Genomic DNA, 23,077 nt, shown 5'->3' on the forward strand with positions numbered 1-23,077 from the left:
GCACAACACGTGTACGGTGGCAGGTACAGAGAAGGCCCAGGAGAGGAAGAATGGTTCATAAGGGTTGGAGGAGAAGTCATAAGGATCTAGGCACTGGGAAGCCATTGCAGGGTTTTAAATGCAGAACTGAACTTAATTTACTTGCTAATCCAACAAAAACTTATTTATTATTTTCTGAGATGGGGTCCTGCTCTGTCACCCAGACTGCAGTGCAGTGGTGTGATTACATCTCACTGCAGCCTCCACCTCCTGGGCTCAAACCATAATCTCACCTCAGCCTCCCAGGTAGCTAGGACAAATACATATATGTATATATTTTTTTGAGACAGAGTCTCGCTCCATTGCCCAGGCTGGAGTGTAGTGGCACGATCTTGGCTCACTGCAACCTCCGCCTCCCGGGTTCAAGCAATTCTCCTGCCTCAGCCTCCCAAGCAGCTGGGATTACGGGCACCCACCACCACGTCCAGCTAATTTTTTCTTTGTATCTTTAACAGAGATGGGGTTTCACCATGTTGGCCAGCCTGGTCTCGAGCTCCTGACCTCAGGTGAGCCGCCCGCCTCAGCCTCCCAAAGTGTTGGGATTATAGGCGTGAACCACCATGCCTGGCATAAATATGTATTGAATGAGTGCCTACCACATGCCAGGCACACACAAGACTAGGTCCATGCCCCTAGGATGCCCATATTCTGGTGCAGGAGACATATTGGCAACAAATAAAATAAACCTTGCTCTAAGAGTGAAGAAGGAAATGCATATTCTCATCTCACCCAAAGTGAGTTTACTTAGGCTGAGATGTCAATAGGTAGGATATGACCTGTAGAATTAGGAGGAGAGGTTCCAGTAGAGAAAGTGGGCAAGAACATGGTATATAATAGGTGATGTCCTGAGGCTGATGGCACTAGAGCATGGTGAAGGCAGCAGTCTATAAGGGAGAGGTATGCTCAAGCAGGGTGTAAAGGCCACGGAAAGTCACTGGAGAGTTTTAAGTAGGGAAATGACATGATCTGCTCTGATCGAATTCTGTTACATGGAAAATGAACTGGAGGAAGATCTGAGTGGAAACCAGGGAAAACTGAAGATACTATTGTGGTAGCCCAGGCAAAAGATGGTGGGGGCTTGGAATAAGGTGGTAGCAGTGAAGACGGAGAATAGAAGACAGATTACAAAAACATTCTGGAAGTGGAAGTTACAAGACTTACTGAAAGACTGGGGAAGAGGAGTAGTAAAGGAGAAGAACAAAGATGATTCTCAGAGGTCTATCTTTGGTAACCCTGCGGATAGGAGCACCACAGTGAAACGGGAGGATAAGGTTTGGAATGATGAGAAAACCAAAACTTTCTTTTGGTTATGTTAGCTTTGGGTGCCTAAGAAATATCCAAATGGAGATAATTAAACAGGCATTTTTGACGTGTGATTCTGCAACACAGAGGAGAGGGCTGGACTAGAGATTTAAACTTCGAAGTTGCCAACTTTCAGGTGGTAATTAAAGCCATGGGGCTGGGTTACCTAAAGGGAAGCATGTAGAGGCTCAGGATTCCTGTGAGAATTCCAACATATGTAGATATACATATATTTTGAGATGGAGTTTTGTTCTGTTGCCCATGCTGGAGTGCAGTGGCACGATCTCTGCCCACTGCACCTCTGCCTCCTGGGTTCAAGTGATTCTCCTGCCTCAGCCTCCCAAGTAGCTGGGATTACAGGCGTGTCGCCACGCCCGGCTAGTTTTTGTATTTTTAGTAGAGACCTCAAGTAATCCGCCTACCTCGACCTCCCAAAGTGCTGGGATTATAGGCGTGAGCCACCGCGACCAGCCCCAACATTTAGACATTAGATAGAGAGCAAAAGTGGCTAGTAAATGAGACTCAGAAGGAACAGCCAGAGAAATGGACAAAATCCAAGAGTGAAATGTCAATAAAGCCAAGATGAAAGTTTGGAGACAGGAGTAACTATGTTGAATACTGCAGAGACAGAGGAAGATGAGAACAAAGTATCCATTGGATTTGGCAACACAGAAGTCACTGGTGACCTTGATAAGAGCAACTTCAATGGAGTGGGCAAAGTAGATGCGGTGGCACTTGATTACTAGAAGCTGCCTCAGGAGGACTGCTTGGGCTCAGGAGTTCCAGGTGGCAGTGAGCTATGATGGGGCCACTGCACTCCAACCTGGGCAACAGAGCAAGACCCTGTCTCCAAAAAAAAAAAAAAAAAAAAAAAAAAAAATGGAACGGGCAGAAGAGAAGCCAGATTGGTATAAAATGAAGAGTGAATAAAAGGTGAGAAAGCTGAGTTGGTACAGGTAGAAAGCTATGAACGGAAATTTAAAAAACTGGCATGTAGTTGGAGAGGGATGTGAAGGATATCAGAACATAATTTGTATGCTGATGGGAACAGTTTCAGGGAGAGACAGGATTTGGTGACTGATTTTATTGGGAAATAGTGGACAGGAAGGAAGACAAGGATTACAGGCAGGACTGATGGTAGTGCCAGTTATTAAGGTCAAGAATATAGAAGCAGGGCAAACGTATTTGCCTACAAAGATCATATGTTTCCACCACACTAGGTAGGCTTTCAGAGGAAGAACTGTAAAATTTGACTAAGCCTCTCCAGACTGTACCACTTTCTGATGTAATTAATCTCCCGATGAAGTTAAAACCTCTTAGAGTCGCAAGGCTATGCTAATCCAATCTAGCAGCCACACAAGCCAAATGAATAAAAATGTACTTGTACTGGTGAAAGGGACATTACTCGTGAAAAAGGGCGCTAAATTCACAGCTGATGGAAGAGCAGTCATGTTTCTGTAATCAAAACACCGAAGACTTACAAACTGGTAACTTTCAGATAAACAGTGGAACCAGACATTTTTCCGAAGAAATTAATCAAATTCAATATTGTTTACACTCCCTAATGCTCATTACTGATGTAGCTTCATCCACCCTTGTTACTTTTGATATTACAGTGAATTTCCATGGAATTATTTTCAGAGATCTTAGGCCTCTGAAATAATATCAGTTCTTGCAACAACCCAGGAAAATTAACTTCTCCAGCTGGTTCAAAGGAGTGCCTGAGGAGAAAGGTAGAAACCAGAAGATGGAGTTTTGACTTAATAACTAATTTTGATGTTCATGATAGGCCTCTGGCAAACGTTTGAGGAAATGAATCTATAGAGAATGGACAGGCTTTAGGACTTCTACAAGACCTTCGATCTTCAGAAAGGGATGAAGGATGCAACCATCTACAAAAAGTTCTATTTGTATTATTCAGCAATACGTAAAGAGCTGGAATTTGGCATCGCCCTCTAGCCTGATGGCCGAGCTGCTGAAAGCTCCATAGGATTCATATCCCCAGAACAAACAACTCGATCACCTGATCCTGGCTCAGAAGCCCCAGGTCCCTTCTATCCCCAATCCTTTCGCGTGGCCCAGTTTTAAAAACCTGCGGAGAGAAGGACGGGATGCCAGGAAGCCTGTTGATTCAACGTGCCACCCAATTCACGGGTTCCGGGTGTCACTGGGCTGGGAAAAGCTTTCAGACTCTGAGCAACTACAGCGCTTTCCTCCCCCTTCTCCCCATAGAGCAGGGAAGGCCAGGCCCCCCCTTCTTCCCGCATACGGCTCCCCATTGCCTCTTCCCTTACGGGACCAGGCCCTAGGAGCCCGGTTCCCCACCTGACTCTTGCGAGAAACACGCTCTCCAGTCGGAACTTTACCTGTCTGAAGCCCGCCGCTCCTCCAGTGCGCTAAGCCCCCACCGAGGAAAATGGAGTCGTCGAACCGAGACTGGGAAAAGATAGTACGAACCCACCGCACGGCCCCTCCGCCGCCACCGCCGCCGCTGATGCGTCAACGTGCTACGTCATTTCCGGCTCCCTGTCACCGGGAGTGGGCGGGACATTTCTTGTTCTCTCTCCTGCTCTCGGGAGCTTTCGTGCCGTGGGTGCGAAAGGTAACCGAAGCGGCTCAGGAAGGCAGCTGTCACTGAGCCCTGGGAACAGAGCGAGAGTATCGTAAGTAAGCGGGCTCAGCCGGTTTCTCAGGCCTCTCTAGCCAAATAAACCATAAAGATCAGACTCGGGCTTCTTCACTTCCTTCTTTCCGTGGTTTCGCCATCAGCTTCCGGTTCCGGGGAGGGGCCGAGTTTTCTTCGAAGATTTGGGGCTCCGCGATACAGCTAGGATGGCTGTAGTACCTCTGCTGTTGTTGGGGGGTTTGTGGAGCTCTGTGGGAGCGTCCAGCCTGGCTGTCGTTACTTGCGGCTCCGTGGTGAAGCTACTCAATACGCGCCACAACGTCCGACTGCACTCACACGACGTGCGCTATGGGTCAGGTAATGCTGGGGACCGGGCTCGGGTGGGCTAGGGAGGCCTGGGAGGCTCTGGAGGGGCGGGGCCTATAGAAAATCTGAGGGTGTGGTCTGGGAAAGTTAGGGGTTCCCTGGGAAGGTTCCTCAGGTCTAGAGAGTCGGAGAACTGAGTTCTAAGGCATCTTAATCGCAACACCACCAAATATTTGGTGAGCTACAGGCCAGGCACGTTACTTATGTACTTTTTCCGATTATTAACATTCTTGTAAGGTGATACTATTGTTATCCTCATTTCACAGATGAGGAAACAGACGCAGAGAAATTAAATCGTTTATTCAAAGCCTTGCAGCTAGCAAATGACAAAGTCGGGGTTCTATCCAAATCTATCCAGGTTCAAAGCCTGCTTTAGAGACAAACAAGAAAATTACAGTAAGTGCTGTGTCTGAAATTTTAAAGTTACAGTAAGTACTGTATCTGAAACTTTAAACTCCAAGAGCTCACTCGTTGACTACAACCCTTTGTCTTCCAGCTCTTCTGCATCTTACACTTGCTCCTCAATTTCTATCTTTGGCTCCCTTCTACCCAAACCTTAACCTCCTTCTTGTAAGGAACTTGGAGCGGTGACAGGAATTGCAGAGAAAACTGCTTTTTTTTTTTTTTTTTTTTTTTTTTTTAGCGTTTGAAATTAAAATGTTTAGTAATAAATTATTTGTGGATTCATTCATTCAGCATAGGTCTTAATGAGTTCCTACATGGCTAGAATTGTACTACATACAGGAGATTCGGTGGTGATAATCAGTCAAGAAAATTACAATATAATAAAAACAGATCAAAAAAAGAAAGTCTTATCTGCCTGAAAAAAACAGATAAACCTAAGAAAAAAGAATGAAGGTCAGCTAGTGAGATGTGAGAGGCATCTAAGATAGCTGGTAGATTTCTGTCTTGGATAACTGATGATGCTGTTTGCTGAGGGAGGAAAGAGTTCTGTCAGGTGGGCTAGTCTGGTTCATGAGTCCCAAAACCCATCTGATAAGTTAGACTAGGCAAGGACGTGAGTTATCATCACTGCGATGTCTTAATAATCCTAGCACCCATTCAGTGAACACCTACCATGTTGTCAGGCTTATTTTTTAATTTGTTTTGGTTTCCTACTTTGGATCTACTGAATTAGAGTGGAGGTGGACAGAGGCTTGGCAGTAGCAATCTGTAGGTTTAAAAAGCTGTTCAGGTGGTTCTGATGGACAGCCAGATTTGGGAACCAGGTTCAGTCTGGAGCTCAGAAAAGGGATCTGTGCTGAGCCTGAGATAAAACATTAAATACAACATCTTGTACAGACTGTGGTTGAAGATGTCAGGGTTGTAGATGAAATTGCCCAGGATGAACTGTGGTTCTCTATCTGGGATCAATTTGAATGACTTGAGAAACTTGTTAAAAATACAAATGCTTTTGTCCTGACCCTCAACAATTGTTTAAGAACTACAAGTAGAAACAGATGAAGGCCAGGCATAGAACTTTGGATAATCCCAAGGTATGAAGATTTGGAGGAGGAAGTGAAAGGTTGAATAGAAAGCAGAAAATGTGACACAGCACGCTGCCATGCTGATGCAGACCCCTCTCTGCACGCCAGCCCTCCCGCACCCACCATGGCCACAGTTCAGCAGCTGGAAGGAAGATGGCGCCTGGTGGACAGCAAAGGCTTTGATGAATACATGAAGGAGCTAGGAGTGGGAATAGCTTTGTGAAAAATGGGCGCAGTGGCCAAGCCAGATTGTATCATCACTTGTGATGGCAAAAACCTCACCATAAAAACTGAGAGCACTTTGAAAACAACACAGTTTTCTTGTACCCTGGGAGAGAAGTTTGAAGAAACAACAGCTGATGGCAGAAAAACTCAAGACTGTCTGCAACTTTACAGATGGTGCATTGGTTCAGCATCAGGAGTGGGATGGGAAGGAAAGCACAATAACAAGAAAATTGAAAGATGGGAAATTAGTGGTGGAGTGTGTCATGAACAATGTCGCCTGTACTCGGATCTATGAAAAAGTAGAATAAAAATTCCATCATCACTTTGGACAGGAGTTAACTAAGAGAATGACCAAGCTCAGTTCAATGAGCAAATCTCCATACTGTTTCTTTTTTTTTTTTTCTTCATTACTGTGTTCAATTATCTTTATCACAAACATTTTACATGCAGCTATTTCAAAGTGTGTTGGATTAATTAGGATCATCCCTTTGGTTAATAAATAAATGTGTTTGTGCTAATAAAAAAAAAAAAAAAAGCAGAAAATGTAGGAGACAAAATGTAGACCATGGTTTAGTGAAGCGTGGCTGTGAGGACCCAGAGAGCTGTGAGGCAGTAACCAGAAGTAGGAAGGGAGACTTGGTTTGCCTTTTCTGAAAAAAGATATAGTAAAGTTATGAGCTGAGTGGAAGGAGACAGTAGAAAGGAGCTGATAGTTGGCTACATTTACCCGTGTAACTGGCAGTGGACACAATTACGACTCATTGCAGCCTTGACCTCCTGGGCTCAAGCAATCCTCACATCTCAGCCTCCTGAGTAGCTGGGACTACAAGTGCACCCCACCACACCTGATTAATTTTTTGCATCTTTTGTAGAGATGGAGTTTTGTCAGTTGCCTAGGCTTGGTCTTGAATTCCTGGGCTCAAGCGATCTGCCCACCTTGACCTCCCAAAGTGCTGGGATTGACGGTGAGCCACCGCGTCCAGCCTCTTTTTTTTCTTTTAAATATAAACTTTTTTTTTAGGCTGGGTGTGGTGGCTCATACCTGTAATGTTAGCACTTTGGGAGGCTGAGGCAGTTGGATTGCCTGAGCCCAGGAATTCGAGACCAGCCTGGGCAACGTGGCAAAAACCCATCTCTACAAAAAATAGAAAAATTAGCCAGGTGTGGTGGCAGGCGCCTGAAATCCCAGCTACTTGGGCGGCTGAGGTAGGAGGATCACCTGACCCTGGGAGGTCAAGGCTGTGGCAAGCTGTGATCGTGCCACTGCACTCCAGCCTGAGTGACAAGAGGGACCCTGTCTCAAAAAAAAAAAAAAAAATACATATATATATATATATATATATATATATATATATATATATGTATGTTTGTTTAGAGACCGCATTTTGCTATGTTGCTGAGGCTGGTCTCAAACTCCTGGACTCAAGGGATCCTCCCACCTCACCTTCCCAAAGTGCTTGGATTACAGGCATGAGCCACTGTGCCAGACCTCCAAGGATACTTTTTTTTTTTTTTTTTTTTTTTTTTGAGACAGAGTCCTTGCCCTGCCACCCAGGCTGGAGTGCGGTGGTGTGATCTCGGCTCACTGCAACCTCCGCCTCCCAGATGCAAGCAATTCTTCTGCCTCAGCCTCCCAAGTAGCTGGGATTACAGGCACATGCGACCACGCCCAGCTAATTTTTATATTTTTAGTAGAGACGGGGTTTCACCATGTTGGCCAGGCTGGTCTCGAACTCCTGACCTCGTGTTCTGCCCGCCTCAGCCTCCCAAAGTGCTGGGATTACAGGCGTGAGCCACTGTGCCCTGCTCAAAGAATACGTTTATAATGACCACTCATGGGAGTTGGGAGCTGTAATGGCTGCTTAAAGTTGGCAACATAAAGTAGTCTCATTTTAATTGTGAAATACAAAAATTTTTATTGTAATAGTTAATGAACATGAGTAATATTATAAACATGTTAAAATTATATGATTAGACACATCAGGGGCTATCCAGGCTAGTGTGTATAGGTTAGCATTGCCTGTGCCTCAAAAAACTGACATAGATTTGTGCCTTGGATATCCTTTGATGCAAATTCTTAGAATTTTCTGATATGACATACCCTTAGGTATACTTTATCATATAATAACTAGTATTATGTGGACACAATTTGTATTTTTTTTTTTTTTTTTTTGGGACGGAGTCTGGCTCTGTCATCCAGGCTGGAGGGCAGTGGCACGATCTCGGCTCTCTGCAACCTCCACCTCCCGGGTTCAAGCAATTCTCCTGCCTCAGCCTCCCAAATGGCTGGGATTACAGGCTGCCACCACCACGCCCAGCTAATTTTTGTATTTTTAGTAGAGATGGGTTTTTGCCATGTTGCCCAGGCTGGTCTTGAATTCCTGGGCTCAAGCAATCCAACTGCCTCAGCCTCCCAAAGTGCTAGGATTACAGATATGAGCCACCACACCCAGCCTAAGAAAATTTTTTTTATTTAAAAGAAAAAAAGGCTGGGCACAGTGGCTCACCATCAATCCCAGCACTTTGGGAGGTCAAGTTTCACTCCCAAAGTGCTGGGATTACAAGTGTGAGCCACCACGTCCAGCACATTTTGTATTTTTTATAAATATTTTAATGTTGTAGAAGAAAAAATATTGCCAAGCATAGCATTTTTCTCCCCACCCCTTCTTAACCTGTTTTATGACACAGGGCACAATATTGGCCATAGGCAAGAAGGGTGAGGCTGAGCTCACTTGCCATTTTTTTTTTTTTTGAGGAATGGGTACCAAATTTATTTGTTAATTTCTTGCATTTGAAGTACACAGTCACATCCTTGGCCTGAAATTCTTTGCCGTAGCCCTTCACTGTGACACAACTGCAACCAACCACTTTACAAAGTTTTCCTTGTCTATCAGTTTTACAAAGCCTTAGCCATTTCTCTGGTTTCTTAAGGTCATCAACCTTAATTGGGTTGATTTGATGTTCAGCACAAAGGGCCACCCCTAGCTTGACATACATAGGCTCTTCACATTTGGATGCAAGCACACAAAGATGGGCTTGGCCCTCGTCTAAGGCTTTGGCAGCTTTGCAGGTTCCACCTGCTAGGCCATCATGGCTGAGGGCGGTCTTCAGCCTCTTGTAAAGCAGTATTAATATCCATTACACCTCCAGCAGCGTGTCTTCCTTGGTCATGGTGGTGGGTTACAGGAGAAGGTGAATCTTGAGTGCACTCAAGCTTCTGTCTCTGAGCATGTTGTCCATGGCAGAGAAAGAGAGTTGCCTTTCTTTTCTTAACTGCAGGTAGTGGGCAGCAGTCAGTGACAGGTGTAAGCTCTGTGGATGACAGCAACAGTTACTGGAGGATACGGGGGAAGACCGCCACAGTGTGTGAGAGGGGAACCCCCATCAAGTGTGGCCAGCCCATCCGGCTGACACATGTCAACACTGGCCGAAATCTCCATAGTCACCACTTCACTTCACCTCTTTCTGGAAACCAGGTGAGGTGGCTTTCGATGGATCGTTGCTGCTCTGCATTACTCAGTGGGTGCTTGTTTGATCTCTTGGTTCTTAACTGTTTCTTTTCTAGGTGTAGATGTTCTCTTTTGTGCAGACCTGGGGAAATGGCTCTGTTTTTGTGTGGGTTTTTTTTGTTTTTGAGACAAAGTCTCACTCTGTCACCCAGGCTGCAGTGCAGTGGCATGATCTTGGCTCATTGCAACCTCCGCTTCTGGGTTCAAGCAAGTCTCCTGCCTCAGTCTCCCAACTAGCTGGGATTACAGGCGCATGTCACCATGCCCGGCTAATTTTTGTTTTTGTTTTTATTGTTATTTTTTTGAGATGTAGTCTCACTCTGTCACCCAGGCTGGAGTGCAATGGCATGGTCTCAGCTCACTGCAACCTCTGCCTCCCGGGTTCAAGTGGTTCTCCCACCTCAGCTCCCGAGTGGCTGGCGCCTGCCACCATACCCGGCTAATTTTTTTTTTTGTATTTTTAGTAGAGATGGGGTTTCACTATGTTGGCCAGGCTGGTCTCGAATTCCTGACCTGGTGATCTGCCCGCTTCGGCCTCCCAAAGTGCTGGGATTACAAGTGCGAGTCACCGCGCCTGGCCTGATTTTTGTATTTTTAGTAGAGATGGGTTTTCACCATATTGGTCAGGCTGGTCTTGAACTCCTGACCTCAGGTGATCCACCCGCCTCTGCCTCCTGGAAGTGTTGGGGTTATAGGCATGAGCCACTGCGCCCAGCCGGCTTTGTTTTATAAGTGTGAAGAAAATTGTTTCTGGTCAAAGTGGAGACAACAACTAAACCAAATCAAGAAATGGGAAGGACAGACAGACTGGGTGTATATTAGCATATCATAAGTTCTGATATCCTGCAATAAAGAAACCCAACGTTTTCCAACTTGTAGTGTTTTTTTTTTTTTTAATGATGCTAACTAGTTACATTAGGAAAATAGATTTGCTTTTGTGTCACTGTGCTTTTTGTTTTTAAACACGGTGTCGCTCTGTCACCCAGGTTGTAGTGCAGTGATGTGTGATCTTGCTCACTGCAGCCTCAGCCTCCTGGGCTCAAGCAATTCTCACACCTCAGCCCCCACTACAGGCTCACGCCACCATGCCTGGCTAAGTTTTGTATTTTTTTTTTTTTTTGTAGATAACGGGGATTTGCCATGTTGCCCAGGCTGGTCTCAAACTCCTGAGCTCAAGCTGTCTGCCTGCCTCAGCCTCCCAAAGTGCTGGGATTACAAGCATAAGCCACTGCACCCGGCCTTGTGCCACTGTTTTAAGCCTTGAGTTGTCAGGGGATGTGGACCCCTTAATGACTTCTTCCCTATCCCCAGCCCCTGTATGCAATTTTCCCTATTAACATCTTAACCTTTGAAAGGTAAATTTGCTATATTTAATGAAGCAATATTGATACAGTTTTATTAACTAAAGACCATAGTTTTTTTCTGATTCCCTTTTTTTTTTTTTTTGTTTGTTTTGTTTTGTTTTTTGAGACGGAGTCTCGCTCTGTCCCAGGCTGGAGTGCAATGGCGCGATCTCAGCTCACTGCAACCTCTGCCTCCCAGGTTCAAGCTATTCTCCTGCCACAGCCTCCTGAGTAGCTGGGATTACAGGCGCCTGCCACCACGCCCAGCTGATTTTTGTATTTTCAGTAGAGACAGGGTTTCACCATGTTGTCCAGGCTGGTGTCGAGCTCCTGACCTCGTGATCCACCCACCTTGGCCTCCCAAAGTGCTGGGATTACAGGCATGAGGCCTCCATGCCCGGTCCCTTAGTTTTTACCTAATGTTCTTTTTCCATTCCAAAATACCACATTACATATACTTGCCATGTCTCAGTAGGCTGTTCTTGGCTGTGACAGTTTTTCAGGCTTCCCTAGTTTTTGATGACCTTGACAGCTTTGAGGAGTGCTGGTCAGGTGTACAGTAGATTGCCCCTCTGTTGGAATTTGTTTTTCTTGTGATTAGACTGGACTTATAAACGGTTTGGGAGGAAGATCACAGAGGTAAAGTGCCATTTGTATCCCATCATATCAGGGGTACATACTATCTTTATGATATATGACTGTTGATGTTGACCTTGATTACCTGGCCGAAGTAGTGTTTGTTCGTTAGGTTTCTCCTGTAAAGTTATTCTTTTCATTTTCCCCCTTTCCATACACTTTTTGGAAGGAAGTCACTATGTGCATTTCACTCTTACAAACTGGAGAGTTATACTCTGTCTACCTTAGGGTGGAATATCTACATATTTCATTTGGGATTTTTCCATATTGGGGATTTGTTTCTTTTCCTCAAGTTATTTATTTATTCAGTTATTTACATTAGTATAAACTTATGGATAGTTTATACTTTGTTATAATCTAATGCTACTATACTTTGTTGCTCAAATTGTTCCAACTTTGGCCATTGGGAATTCTTTCAGCTGGCTTTGTGTCCATTGGCAGTATCCCATTGTGTTTTTGTGTATACATGTGTGCACTTTAAAGCACTTCTTTCCTTTCTGGCACCAAAAGATGCTCCAGGCTCATCTTGTTTATTTCTTGCTCCAGTACTAGAATCAGCTATTTCTCCAAGGAGCTCTGCTTCCTTTTATTGGAGAATGATATTAAAACCAAGTTCTAGGCCTATGTAAGCTTGTTGCTACTGGAGTGTTTCTTTTAGGCCCTGTCACTTGACAGAATAAATAACTGTAGGCCAGGTGCAGTGGCTCACGCCAATAATCCCAGCACTTTGCGAGGCCAAGGCGGGCGGATCACGAGGTCAGGAGTTCGATACCAGCCTGGCTAACGTGGTGAAACCCCGTATCTACTAAAGTACAAAAATTACCTGGGCATGGTGGCGGGAGTCTGTAATCCCAGCTACTCGGGAGGCTGAGGTAGGAGAATCGTTTGAACCTGGGAGGCAGAGATTGCAGTGAGCCGAGATGGCACCATTGCACTCCAGCCTGGGTGACAGGGCGAGATTCCGTCTCAAAAAAAAAAAAAAAAGAACTGTTACTTGTGTATGCTTACTCATGTATATATACGTATCTACAAATTTTCATTTGCATAGTCATCTGTATCTATATATATTGAGTTAAATGAGGTTTCTTTTTCTTTTTCTTTTTTTTTAAGATGGGTTCTTGCTATGTTATCCAGGCTGGAGTGCAGTGGCTACTTACAGGCGTGATCATAGTGCACTAGAGCCCCGAACTCCTTGGCTCAAGCAGTCCTCTTGCCTCAACCTTCCAAGTAGCTGGGAATACAGGCATGCCCCACTGTGCCTGGCTAGGGTTCTTATTGATGTCTTTAGCTGTAATCCATTACCACATAAATCGTCCTAGCCTCCTCCCTGTGCTAATTTGTAAATTCCCACTCCAGCAGTAAGATACCTTGTTCATACCATCTGCCATCCATGTATTGAACTTCAGTTCAGTTCCAGTATACAAATATAGCAGTATGAGAATTACATACTGGTACCCTCCTGGGAAACAATTTTATCAAGTAGAGTGTATACACACACACACACACACACACACACACACACACTTCTGAAATAATCAGTAATTTTTCAATTGCCATCGTATAGAAACTGAGTATTTGGCCTTAAGGAGGATGGGATTTAGATGAGGAGTAGAATATAGAGAACTTGCTCTCTCTCTCACTGCCTTATTAGAAAGAAAGAAAAGAATGTAGAGAACTTGCTATGTTTTGCTCAGTTAATATTTGCTATCTCATTTAATTCTCACAGTTGCTCTGTAAGGTGATATTGTGATCATTTTATAGAGGAGAAAACAAAGGCTCAAAGGATTTACAGAAGAAGGGATCAAGTTGAGATTCAAGGTCAGCCTGACTCCCAGAGTCCATTCCCTTTTGAACTTGTCATCAGGTCATTTAAAATCTAGTTAAGAGAATGAAGCAGTAATATTTAAAGTCAAATAACAAGAGATATAAAGTATTTTAAGGGCCGAATGTGGTGGCTCATGCCTGTACTCCCAGCACTTTAGTACACTGAGGTAGGTGGATCACTTGAGGCTGGGAGTTTGAGACCAGCCTGGTCAACATGGTGAAACCCCCATCTCTATTAAAAAATACCAAAATTAGCTGGGTGTGGTAGCACATGCCTGTAATCCCAGTTATTTTGGAGGCTGAGGCATGAGAATCGCTAGAACTCAAGAGGTGGAGGTTGCAGAGAGCCGAGATTGTGCCACTGCACTCCAGCCTGGGTGACAGAGCGAGATGCTATCTCAAAACAGTAAAGTGTTTTAAAGCCAGCACGGTGGCTCACACCTGTAATCCCAGCACCCTGAAAGACCAAGTGGAGAATAATTTAAGACCAAGAGTTTGAGGCCAGCCAAGGCAACAGAGTTGCCTACAAAAGAACTTTTAATTACCTGGGTGTGGTGGTATATGCCTGTAGTCTTAGCTACTCAGGAGGTGAGGCCATAAGACCACTTGAGGCACTGCACTCCAGCCTGGGCAACAGAGCAAGATCCTAACTGTTTTTTTTTGAGACAAAGTCTCACTCTTGTCACCCAGGCTGGAGTGCAGTGGTGCAATCTCGGCTCACTGCAACCTTCGGCTCACGGCAACCTCCGCCTCCCGGGTTCATGTGATTCTCCTGCTTCAGCCTCCCGAATAGCTGGGATGACAGGCGCCTGCCACCACACCTGGCTAATTTTTGTATTTTTAGTAGAGATGGGGTTTTACCATGTTGGCCAGGCTGGTCTTGAACTGCTGACCTCAGGTGATCTGCCTGCCTTGCCCTCCCAAATTGCTGGGATTACAGGCATGAGCTACCGTGCCTGGCCACGATCCCAACTCTTAAAAAGAAAAAAAAAAAAAAAATTCTATTTTAACACTGTAATAGAAAATATAAGGCAACTATAGTATTAATTGCAAAATAAGTGTTTGGACCATAATCTTTTTTTTTTTTCCTTTCTTTTTGATGCCATGACTCAGATAGGAACCGTGGACCATAATCTTACAGCAACGAATCTTTTTCCCCCCTACGTCCTTTGTGTCTTTCGTCTTTTTCCGTGGTTCATGGTTTATTTTAAACAACACTGGAATGGCCGGGCGCAGTGGCTAATGCCTGTAATCCCAGCACTTTGGGAGGCCGAGGCAGGCGGATCACCTGAGGTTGGGGATTTGAGACCAGCCTGACCAACATGGAGAAACCCTGTCTCTACTAAAAATACAAAATTAGCCGGGCATGGTGGCACATGCCTGTAATCCCAGCTACTAGGGAGGCTGAGGCAGGAAAATCACTTGAACCTGGGAGGCAGAGGTTGTGGTGAGCTGAGATTGCGCCATTGCACTCCAGCCTGGGCAACAAGAGTGATACTCTGTCTCAAAATAAATAAATAAAATAACAACATTGGAAAGCAGCTGAATTTTTTTTTTTTTTTTTTTTTTTTTTTTTTTTTTTTTTTGAGATGGGGTCTTGCTCTGTCATCCAAGCTGGAGTGCAGTGGTATGATCACAGCTCATTGCAGCCTTGATCCCCTGGACTCAGGTGATAGCTGTAGTAGCTGGGTACCATAGGCATGTGCCACCATGCCCAGCTAATTTCTCTTTTTTTCTTTTTTTTTTTTTTTTGAGACAGAGTTTTGCTCTCGTTGCCCAGGCTGGAGTACAATGGTGTGATCGCGGCTCACCGCAACCTCCGCCTCCCGGGTTCAAGCGATTCTCCTGCCTCAGCCTCCCGAGTAGCTGGGATTACAGGCATGTGCCACCACACCCAGCTAATTTTGTATTTTTAGTAGAGACAGGGTTTCTCCATGTCGGTTAGGCTGGTCTTGAACTCCTGACCTCAGCTAATTTCTTTTGTATTTTTTTTAGGGATAGGGTTTCACCATGTTGCCCAGGCTGGTCTCAAACTCCTGGGCTCAAGTGGTCTGCCCTGCTCAGCCTCCCAAAGTGCTAGGATTACAGGCATGAGCCTGGCCCCTCTGATTTTTTACTTCAAGGTGGCCTTCTTTTTCTTCCCATTGCCTCCCACTCCTTTTCAAGCCCTTGTCAGCCATGCTAATGTTACTACCATCTGTATTTTCTAGGAAGTGAGTGCTTTTGGTGAGGAAGGTGAAGGTGATTATCTGGATGACTGGACAGTACTCTGTAATGGACCCTACTGGGTGAGAGATGGTGAGGTGCGGTTCAAACACTCTTCCACTGAGGTACTGCTGTCTGTCACAGGAGAACAATATGGTCGACCTATCAGTGGGCAAAAAGAGGTGCATGGCATGGCCCAGCCAAGTCAGAACAACTACTGGAAAGCCATGGAAGGCATCTTCATGAAGCCTAGTGAGTTGTTGAAGGCAGAAGCCCACCATGCAGAGCTATGAATCTAGAGGCTCTGAGCCACGGTTAACGCACAATGTTCACAGACGTCTGTTGCTGCCTCACCTTGGGATCCCTGCTACAAGTTCCTTGGGCAGTGGCCATGTCACCATTGAGATGAAGATATACAACAGAAAATAGTGGCTGTGTTTGGAAGCTTCAGCCCTGCACACTTGAACTAGTCACTCTCCCAGACTTGCGTGGGTCAGTTCTTTCTGAGTAGAGGACTTGCTGGTAAAGGGGCAGATGCTTTTTATTCGTACTGATAAAACAAACTGAGGGGAACATCCCTCTTAGCTGGGAAACTTTTACTCTTCAGGAGCTTGGCATCATGGACTGTTAATGTATGTGATTTTTCCCCTATTTTCTCTCTCCAAAATGATAAAAATAATAATTTTATTATGTGTCACTGTGTTGTTATTTATTAGGTGTGCTATTAGCTGCTTAATCCCTGAGTCCTAAGACTCTTTGGAGATGCTATGAAGCTCCAATGTGGGCCCTTTTAAGAGCTTTACTTGCATACAAACCCTTTCTCTCTCTACTTTGACCTCTCCAGGCATCTCATCTTTAATAGATCTTTGACTAATTATAGCTAAAAACTCTCAGAGAATACAGCATAATAAATAGCCAGTGAAATGTTTGCTTTGTATCTGTTACTGCAAATGAGAAAAAGGGGTAGGGGTAGAAAGAACGAACCAGTATTTATTCACTGCTAAATCCTAGGTACCATATTATAGATCTTTTTATTTATTTATTTTTTTTGAGACAGAGTCTCGGTCTGTCGCCCAGGCTGGAGTGCAGTGGCGCGATCTCGGCTCACTGCAAGCTCCACCTCCTGAGTTCACACCATTCTCCTGCCTCAGCCTCCGAAGTAGCCGGTACTACAGGCACCCGCCACCATGCCCGGCTAATTTTTTTGTATTTTTAATAGAGACAGGGTTTCACGGTATTAACCAGGATGGTCTCAATCTCCTGACCTCATGATCCGCCCGCCTCGGCCTCCCAAAGTGCTGAGATTACAGGGGTGAGCCACTGCGCCCGGCCTATAGATCTTACCTCATTTAATCTTCAGAGAATTCATATAGGGTAATACTGCATTTTTATCAGTGCAGCAGAAAAGCTGAGTAACTGCCTGAATTCTTTTTTTTTTTTTTTTTTTATTTGAGACAAGGTCTTTGCTCTGTCACCCAGGCGGGAGGGGCACAATCATGGCTTATTACAGCCTTGTCCTCCCAGGCTCAAGTGATCCTCCTGTGTCAGTTTTTGATTTATCGTAGAGATGAGGTCTCACTATGTTACCCAGGCTGGTCTGGAACTCCTGGGCTCAAGTGATCCTTATGCTGTGGCTTGCTAAAGTGCTGGGGATTACAGGGGTCAGCCACCATGCCTGGCTTACTGCCTGAATTATTATTATTTTTTTTAAGATGGAGTCTCACTCTCACCCAGACTGGAGTGCAGTGGCGCAATCTCGGCTCACTGCAACCTCCGCCTCCCAGGTTCCAGTGATTCCCCTGCCTTAGCCTCCTGAGTAGCTGGGACTACAGGCGCCCGCCACCACACCTGACTAATTTTTGTATTTTTAGTAGAGATGGGGTTTCACCATATTGGCCAGGCTGGTCTTGAACTCCTGACCTCGTGTGATCCGCCCACCTTGGCCTCCCAAAGTGCTGGGATAACAGGTGTGAGCCACCGCGCCTGGCCTGAATTCTTAAAACTAATAAATCATTTTGGAATAGGAATCCAGCTGTTTCTGACTAGTTTTTTTAAGTGCACTACGATTGTGTTTAGCTTTTGGAAAATCCTGTTTTTTGGACAAACGTAGATATATCTCTCTCTAAAAAGGTGGATAGAAAATACTTTTGTCCTCTGCCTACCCGATTTCCTCCGTTCCTGTGTCAATTGCAGAAAATTTGTTCCTGTAGCTTTCAATCATGGTATATTGGTGAACGGAGATGGCTGCCATCTCCTGGAATTTCAGTGACTAGCAGGCTTTTTTATTTTTAGAAACTTCCGGGTTTTGTTCTTTTTTTTCTATTTGTTTTGTTAATGTTGAACATTTAGAGACACCATTTCTGTGCCAAACATGGCCCGTGACGTTAAAAGACTTGGTCTCTTTTACAAGGATTTGTGGTCTTAATAAATGGAGACCATGAATTAGTTGAGCTCCACTGTTGCCTCAACCACCCCCTACCCCCGACTCCCTGCCTTTATTCCACTTCACTTGTGTTGATCCCTTAAGATCTCTCCAGAAAGAAATAGACAAATGATAAAATCAACATTTTAGGCTATGAGATGGCTGGGAGTAGGGCTGGTAACAGTCAAGGGAGAAGGAAGGAAGTGACAGGAATCTTGGCTCAATAAACAGATTGAATAAGATGAACCAGAGTAGGGATATGTGTTGCACGGCACCCCTCCTTGCCTTGGACAGAGGTTTTCAGTGAATTGGGCCTTCCCAGAGCATTTGGAGGACATACCCTGGGGGAAGGCTGCAGATGACGAGGAAGATGACGCAAATACAGGGCTGGAGAGGTAGGTATGACCTTGAAACAGCGTTGGAGCTCTTGGGGAGATGTGAAATCACTGAACAGAGGAATAGATAAGGGAGGAAACAATCAGAGGAGTGAAAGCAACTTCGGGCAACACACAGGTGAAAGATGAAATGGTGTTTTATCTGAGGGAGCCAAAAAGAGGCTCTGAGTAAAATCTTGAAGGATATATATGGAGATTAGGACGTGGGAGCAAAGGGGTATGAAAAAAGACATGACCCACTCCATAATACTTATTTTGAAACCCTCAGGATTTCCTTAGCTTGTGCTGTATCAGTAGATCATCATTCAGATACTGATCCTTAGCAGCACAGTAACGCTGAGGGACCTTTGTCCTGTTCTCTCATTTTACAGAGAAGGAAGCAGGCAAAACTATGTATTGTCTATTTTATGTAATTATGTTTGCTTCCCAGATAAACTATTTTACAGAGAAGGAAGCAGGCAAAACTATGTATTGTCTATTTTACGTAATTATGTTTGTTTCCCAGATAAACTACAGAGAAGGAAGCAGGCAAAACTGACTATGTATTGTCCATTTTATGTAATTATGTTTGCTTCCCAGATAAACTATTTTTTGCTAAAGGGCAAGAACAATATTCACTACTTCTGCAGTATCTCCCCCTCTCCTCCATCAGGGCCCAGTTTGTGCCATAAGTAGATTGACCAGAACAGTGTTCAAACAGTAAATGAAGTAAAAACTCATTGGCCAGGAACCGTGACACGCGTCTTTAGTCCAAGCTACTCAGGAGGCTGAGGCAGGAGGATCCCTTGAGCCTGCAGGAGTTCGAGACCAGACTGGGCAATGTAGCGAGTCCTTGTCTCAAAGAAAAAAAAAAAAAACCTCATTAGTTTCCTCTGTGGATGGAATGAGGCGGGATTTTTGAGGCCTTTTAATTACCTCCTAGTTTCTGCCTCAGTAATTTTCAAACAGGATCTTGAATACGATGGGAGTGCTACCACGTCTGACCAGGGGTATAACTTCCGCAGAACCCTGAGTCCAGGCCTAAGTGGCTAGGCGGACCCCAACTTCCCTCAAAGTGAGCTCCCCGGACCGAAATGAGTCAGCCAGATCCACCGTCAGCCAGGGAGTGGGCCCGGACTCCGACCCCCGCGGGTCCCCGAGCCCCGCGGTTCCGGGCACTGTGGGGTGCGCCTGGGGCGTGTCTCAGCTCTTGGTCCGCTCCCCCGCGCCCTCCTCCGGGAACCACGCCCGCTTCTCGCGCACGCAGCCCGTCGGCCCTGCCGGGTCGTGGGACAGGGCGGGACTGGGGTGGGAGGCCGTTGGTTGGCTGGCGGGCTGCGGAAGGCGGGGCTCGCGTGCGCACCAACGCGTCCTCGCTCAGCGTTGCTCCTGCGCGCGCGGCTGGTCGGCCCGCGGCTGCGCTGCGCGGATCCGGCGTCGGGGCCCGGCATGGCGGGGGCCGGGGCCAAGCCGGGCCGGACCCGGACCTAAATGCCTCTGTTCTTCTCCGCGCTGTTGGTTTTGCTGCTAGTTGCGCTTAGCGTCCTCTTTCTAGGCCGGTGAGGGTTTCCGGCCGCGGCGGCGGCGGCGGCGGCGGCGGCGGCGGGTGGGAGGGAGGGAGGGAGGAGGCGGAGAGGAGGAAGAAAGACCGAGGAGGGGGCGCACGCCTTACTGAGGCGCGTGAGGCAGAGTGGGTAGGGTGGAGGGAGGGGGCGCGCGGCGAGGGGAGGGATCGTGAGGAGGCGCGCGGCCCGAGCTGCCGGGGATGGGCTGCGAGTCGGGGAGACTAAGGAAGCGGGCGGGGTCTGAGGAAATGCTGAGGCCAGGAACTGAATAGGAGTGTGAGGAAGGAGCCTGGTTCAGTGGCCTCCCTTTCCCCCTCCACCCGCCCCTGCCTGTCTCCTTCGCCAAGCGCGAAGGGCACCTGCAGCATCGGTCTGGGGAGAACAGCATTCGAGCTGCCGGGTCTGACCTCAAAGTGCCTTCTCGTGGATACCTGTCTGGAGGGTGGGGGCAGGAGACAGAGAGACCCTCTGGGGAGTGTGATGGTATATCTGACAGAGCCGCCTCCGCTTTGACTCTTGCTGGGGCCTTCTCTCTCTGCCTCTGGGATTCCTAACAATTCGAGGGATTTTTTTTTTTTTTTGTCTCCAACTTAGAGGGTGGAGTTTCTGGTTTCATCTGGGTGGAGGGATCAGTCGGGAGCTAGGATCTTGATCAGCGTGGCTGAATGTATATGACACAGTGGTGCTTTGGGAGAAAGGAGAGTTGCTCAGACCCAGTTTCAGGACATGACCTTTTGCAAGGCTTTGTAAGACCAGCAAGGGGTGAGGGAAACCATCATTGGAAAAAGGTCCTACGAATTAACAGGAATTTTTCTGCAGGTGGCTTGTGGTCCGGTTGGCCACCAAGTGGTGTCAGCGGAAGCTGCAGGCGGAGCTAAAGATTGGCTCCTTCCGCTTTTTTTGGATCCAGAATGTCAGTCTTAAGTTTCAGCAACACCAGCAAACAGTGGTGAGTTCTGGGAAACTCTGGATATGTGTGTAGGGTTGATCCAATTGAATTTAAACTCTTAATTTCCTTTTTCTAAAAAAAGAAATCCTGGTGGCTTTTCTAGTTAATCCCAGCCTTGCCATTTCTTTGCCAAGATGATCTTAGAGCTAGTTGGAGAACGCTGCAAGTTGTTCGGTTAAAAATGTTTGTAGGACACAGAGTGTCCAGGGCACATAACAAAGATACAGAAGAAAGATAACAGGAAATCGAAGATTTTACTGTTCTAATTTAAGAGGGGATTCAAGGCAACATGCCTATGAAAGGGAAATTCTAATAATCCAGAACTTTTCCTGGCTTGTCAAGCTGCTCGTGACTTATTTAGCAGCTAGCACACACAGCTTTCTCCCTCACTGTTTTAGGAAATTGATAACCTGTGGATTTCCAGCAAACTCCTTAGCCATGATCTTCCGTGAGTACCCTATATTCTCACTTCTCCCCTAGAGGAGTACTTTGGAGTTGGTGTTTGCAGAGTGACACTCTTCTACAGAGGCATCACAATCCAAGGATGAAGGGAGGTTGTTGCTGAAGTCTTCTTGTTAGCCTGGGTGCCATTATCTTGTGAGACAGATACTGATAACTGCTATGAAACTAATCTCTGTGATTTGAGCTATATATCTAGGAAGGATGAGAAAGTGAATGTGAGGGTGGGGAATAGACTGCTATGGGAGGGATGGACCTGGTGGCAGTGAGATTTCTCTTCTGGGCAGACGCTATGTGGCATTGTGCTTTGGAGAAGTGCGTATCAGAACGGACCTACAGAAAGTTTCTGGCCTGTCTGCCCCATTCTCCCAGAGCGCTGGGGTGGATCAAAAGGAACTGTCCTTCAGCCCATCCTTATTGAAGATCTTCTGCCAAGTGAGACAACTTCTCCCGCTATCCTAGACTGTACTTTGGCATGGTTGGCTTTGGAGTTATGGGTAGATTTTTCTACTAAGAGCTGCCCCTCTTTTTCATCTGGAAAGGAAGGGCAGTTCCTTAACATTAATTATTGTTCATCCTTGCCTCTTCCTTCCAGCTATTCTCCGTTCATGTAGATGCTATAAACATCATGGTTCTCAAGGTGGATACCTCTGAGTCCTTATGGCATATTCAGATCAGTAGAAGCAGATTTCTTGTGGATAGTGATGGGAAAAGGTAAGCACTGGGGAGCAGAGGATCTAGCCGTCCTATTCTTGCCTCAGAGTTGCTTCAGGGCCTCCTTATCAAGGTGTTAAGTTCTCATTCTGTGCAGTTGGAGGAGATGCTAAGATTAGACATTTCCACTTGCCTTGTCCCTTCTAGCTAACAGAGCTTGACTGGAGGTAAATGGTGAGGGAAGGGGCCAAATGCTCTTTTTTTTTTTGGAGACAGAGTCTCGCTCTGTCATCCAGGCTGGAGTGCAGTGGCGCGATCTTGGCTCACTGCAAGCTCCGCCTCCTGGGTTCACACCGTTCTCCTGCCTCAGCCTCCTGAGTAGCTGGGACTACAGGTGCTTGCCATCGCACCCGGCTAATTTTTTGTATTCTTAGTAGAGACGAGGTTTCACCGTGTTAGTCAAGATGGTCTTGATCTCCTGACCTCGTGATCCTCTTGCCTCGGTTTCCCAAAGTGCTGGGATTATAGGCGTGAGCCACTGCGCCCGGCAAGGCCAAGTGCTCTTAATTTTTCTCCTTTCCCAGGCTAATCTGTGAGGTGAGCTTATGTAAGATCAACAGCAAAGTTCTAAAGAGTGGTCAGCTGGTAAGTATGCCATGATCATTCAGATGCCTCATTTCCTCCTGGGCATAAAGTGTGAAGGAGCTTAGGGCTTACATCCTAGGTTCTGTGACCTTGGGGGTTCCCTCAAGTCAGTACCCAGTGTTCCATATCACCACATTTTGACCGAAAACTTCCAAACTTTCTTACATACACCTTAGAGGCTTATCATCCCCACAGGAGGACACCTGCCTGGTGGAGCTCTCACTGGCCCTGGACCTGTGTCTAAAGGTGGGCATTAGCAGTCGGCATCTCACGGCTATCACTGTGGATGTGTGGACACTCCATGCTGAACTGCATGAGGGCCTCTTCCAGAGCCAACTGCTGTGCCAGGGCCCAAGCCTAGCATCTAAGCCTGTCCCCTGTTCAGGTAAAGCCCCAATGATTGAGCTTCTTGGCTGCCTTGTTCTCAGGGATTGTTTTGGAAGTAGA

General features: G+C 46.2%; 3 protein-coding genes and 2 pseudogenes across 9 annotated transcripts in view; 3 read left to right on the forward strand and 2 right to left on the reverse strand.

Annotated features, from left to right (window-relative positions):
* Positions 1-3,888, reverse strand: part of SUPT6H (SPT6 homolog, histone chaperone and transcription elongation factor) — a 41,242-nt gene extending 37,354 nt beyond the window's left edge. Inside the window, exon 1 of one of the 2 annotated variants that reach the window (XM_030800574.1) lies at positions 3,708-3,845. The gene's annotated coding sequence lies outside the window, so the exon portion shown is untranslated. Of the gene's footprint in view, positions 1-3,707 lie in introns of both variants that reach the window. The other variant, XM_030800576.1, reaches the window with a different exon arrangement.
* SDF2 (stromal cell derived factor 2) lies at positions 3,875-16,254 on the forward strand. 2 transcript variants are annotated; one of them, XM_030800577.1, is made up of 4 exons: positions 4,084-4,324; positions 9,325-9,521; positions 13,295-13,351; positions 15,568-16,254. In XM_030800577.1, the coding sequence occupies exons 1-4, from the start codon at positions 4,174-4,176 to the stop codon at positions 15,853-15,855; spliced, it is 693 nt and encodes a 230-aa protein (XP_030656437.1). In that variant the 5' UTR covers positions 4,084-4,173; the 3' UTR covers positions 15,856-16,254. The 2 variants fall into 2 exon arrangements, with proteins under 2 accessions (XP_003277180.1, XP_030656437.1); XM_003277132.3 differs by lacking the exon at positions 13,295-13,351 and having other exon boundaries at positions 3,875-4,324.
* LOC101176715 lies at positions 4,146-6,563 on the forward strand (annotated as a pseudogene). Its single transcript, XR_004027082.1, has 2 exons — positions 4,146-4,324; positions 4,830-6,563. The product of XR_004027082.1 is annotated as a fatty acid-binding protein 5 pseudogene (transcript).
* On the reverse strand, positions 8,713-9,285 carry LOC105739084 (annotated as a pseudogene).
* Positions 16,255-19,746: 3,492 nt separating the features above from the next.
* Positions 19,747-23,077, forward strand: part of KIAA0100 (KIAA0100 ortholog) — a 30,887-nt gene continuing 27,556 nt past the window's right edge. For 2 of the 4 annotated variants that reach the window (XR_004027083.1, XM_030800580.1), the window contains exons 1-7: positions 19,747-19,917; positions 20,743-20,872; positions 21,271-21,320; positions 21,619-21,766; positions 21,927-22,045; positions 22,570-22,630; positions 22,826-23,015. Coding sequence is in view for 3 of the 4 variants with exons in the window: in XM_030800580.1 (XP_030656440.1) it covers positions 19,850-19,917; positions 20,743-20,872; positions 21,271-21,320; positions 21,619-21,766; positions 21,927-22,045; positions 22,570-22,630; positions 22,826-23,015 (766 nt within the window). In the remaining variant the exon portion in view is untranslated. The remainder of the gene's footprint in view (positions 19,918-20,742; positions 20,873-21,270; positions 21,321-21,618; positions 21,767-21,926; positions 22,046-22,569; positions 22,631-22,825; positions 23,016-23,077) is intronic. The other 2 variants (XM_030800578.1, XM_030800579.1) reach the window with 1 other exon arrangement.

This window comes from Nomascus leucogenys, chromosome 19 (assembly GCF_006542625.1).
Source record: "Nomascus leucogenys isolate Asia chromosome 19, Asia_NLE_v1, whole genome shotgun sequence".
In the NCBI taxonomy this organism is placed as follows: Eukaryota; Metazoa; Chordata; class Mammalia; order Primates; family Hylobatidae; genus Nomascus; species Nomascus leucogenys.

What these genes read in the sequence shown, in the direction of transcription:
- SDF2 (XM_030800577.1), top strand. Translation starts at nt 4,174, where the DNA reads ATGGCTGTAGTACCTCTGCTGTTGTTGGGGGGTTTGTGGAGCTCTGTG. An exon ending in CGACGTGCGCTATGGGTCAG is followed by an intron (nt 4,325 to 9,324) that starts GTAATGCTGGGG and finishes TCTTAACTGCAG; the next exon opens with GTAGTGGGCAGCAGTCAGTG. An exon ending in GGATCAAGTTGAGATTCAAG is followed by an intron (nt 13,352 to 15,567) that starts GTCAGCCTGACT and finishes TGTATTTTCTAG; the next exon opens with GAAGTGAGTGCTTTTGGTGA.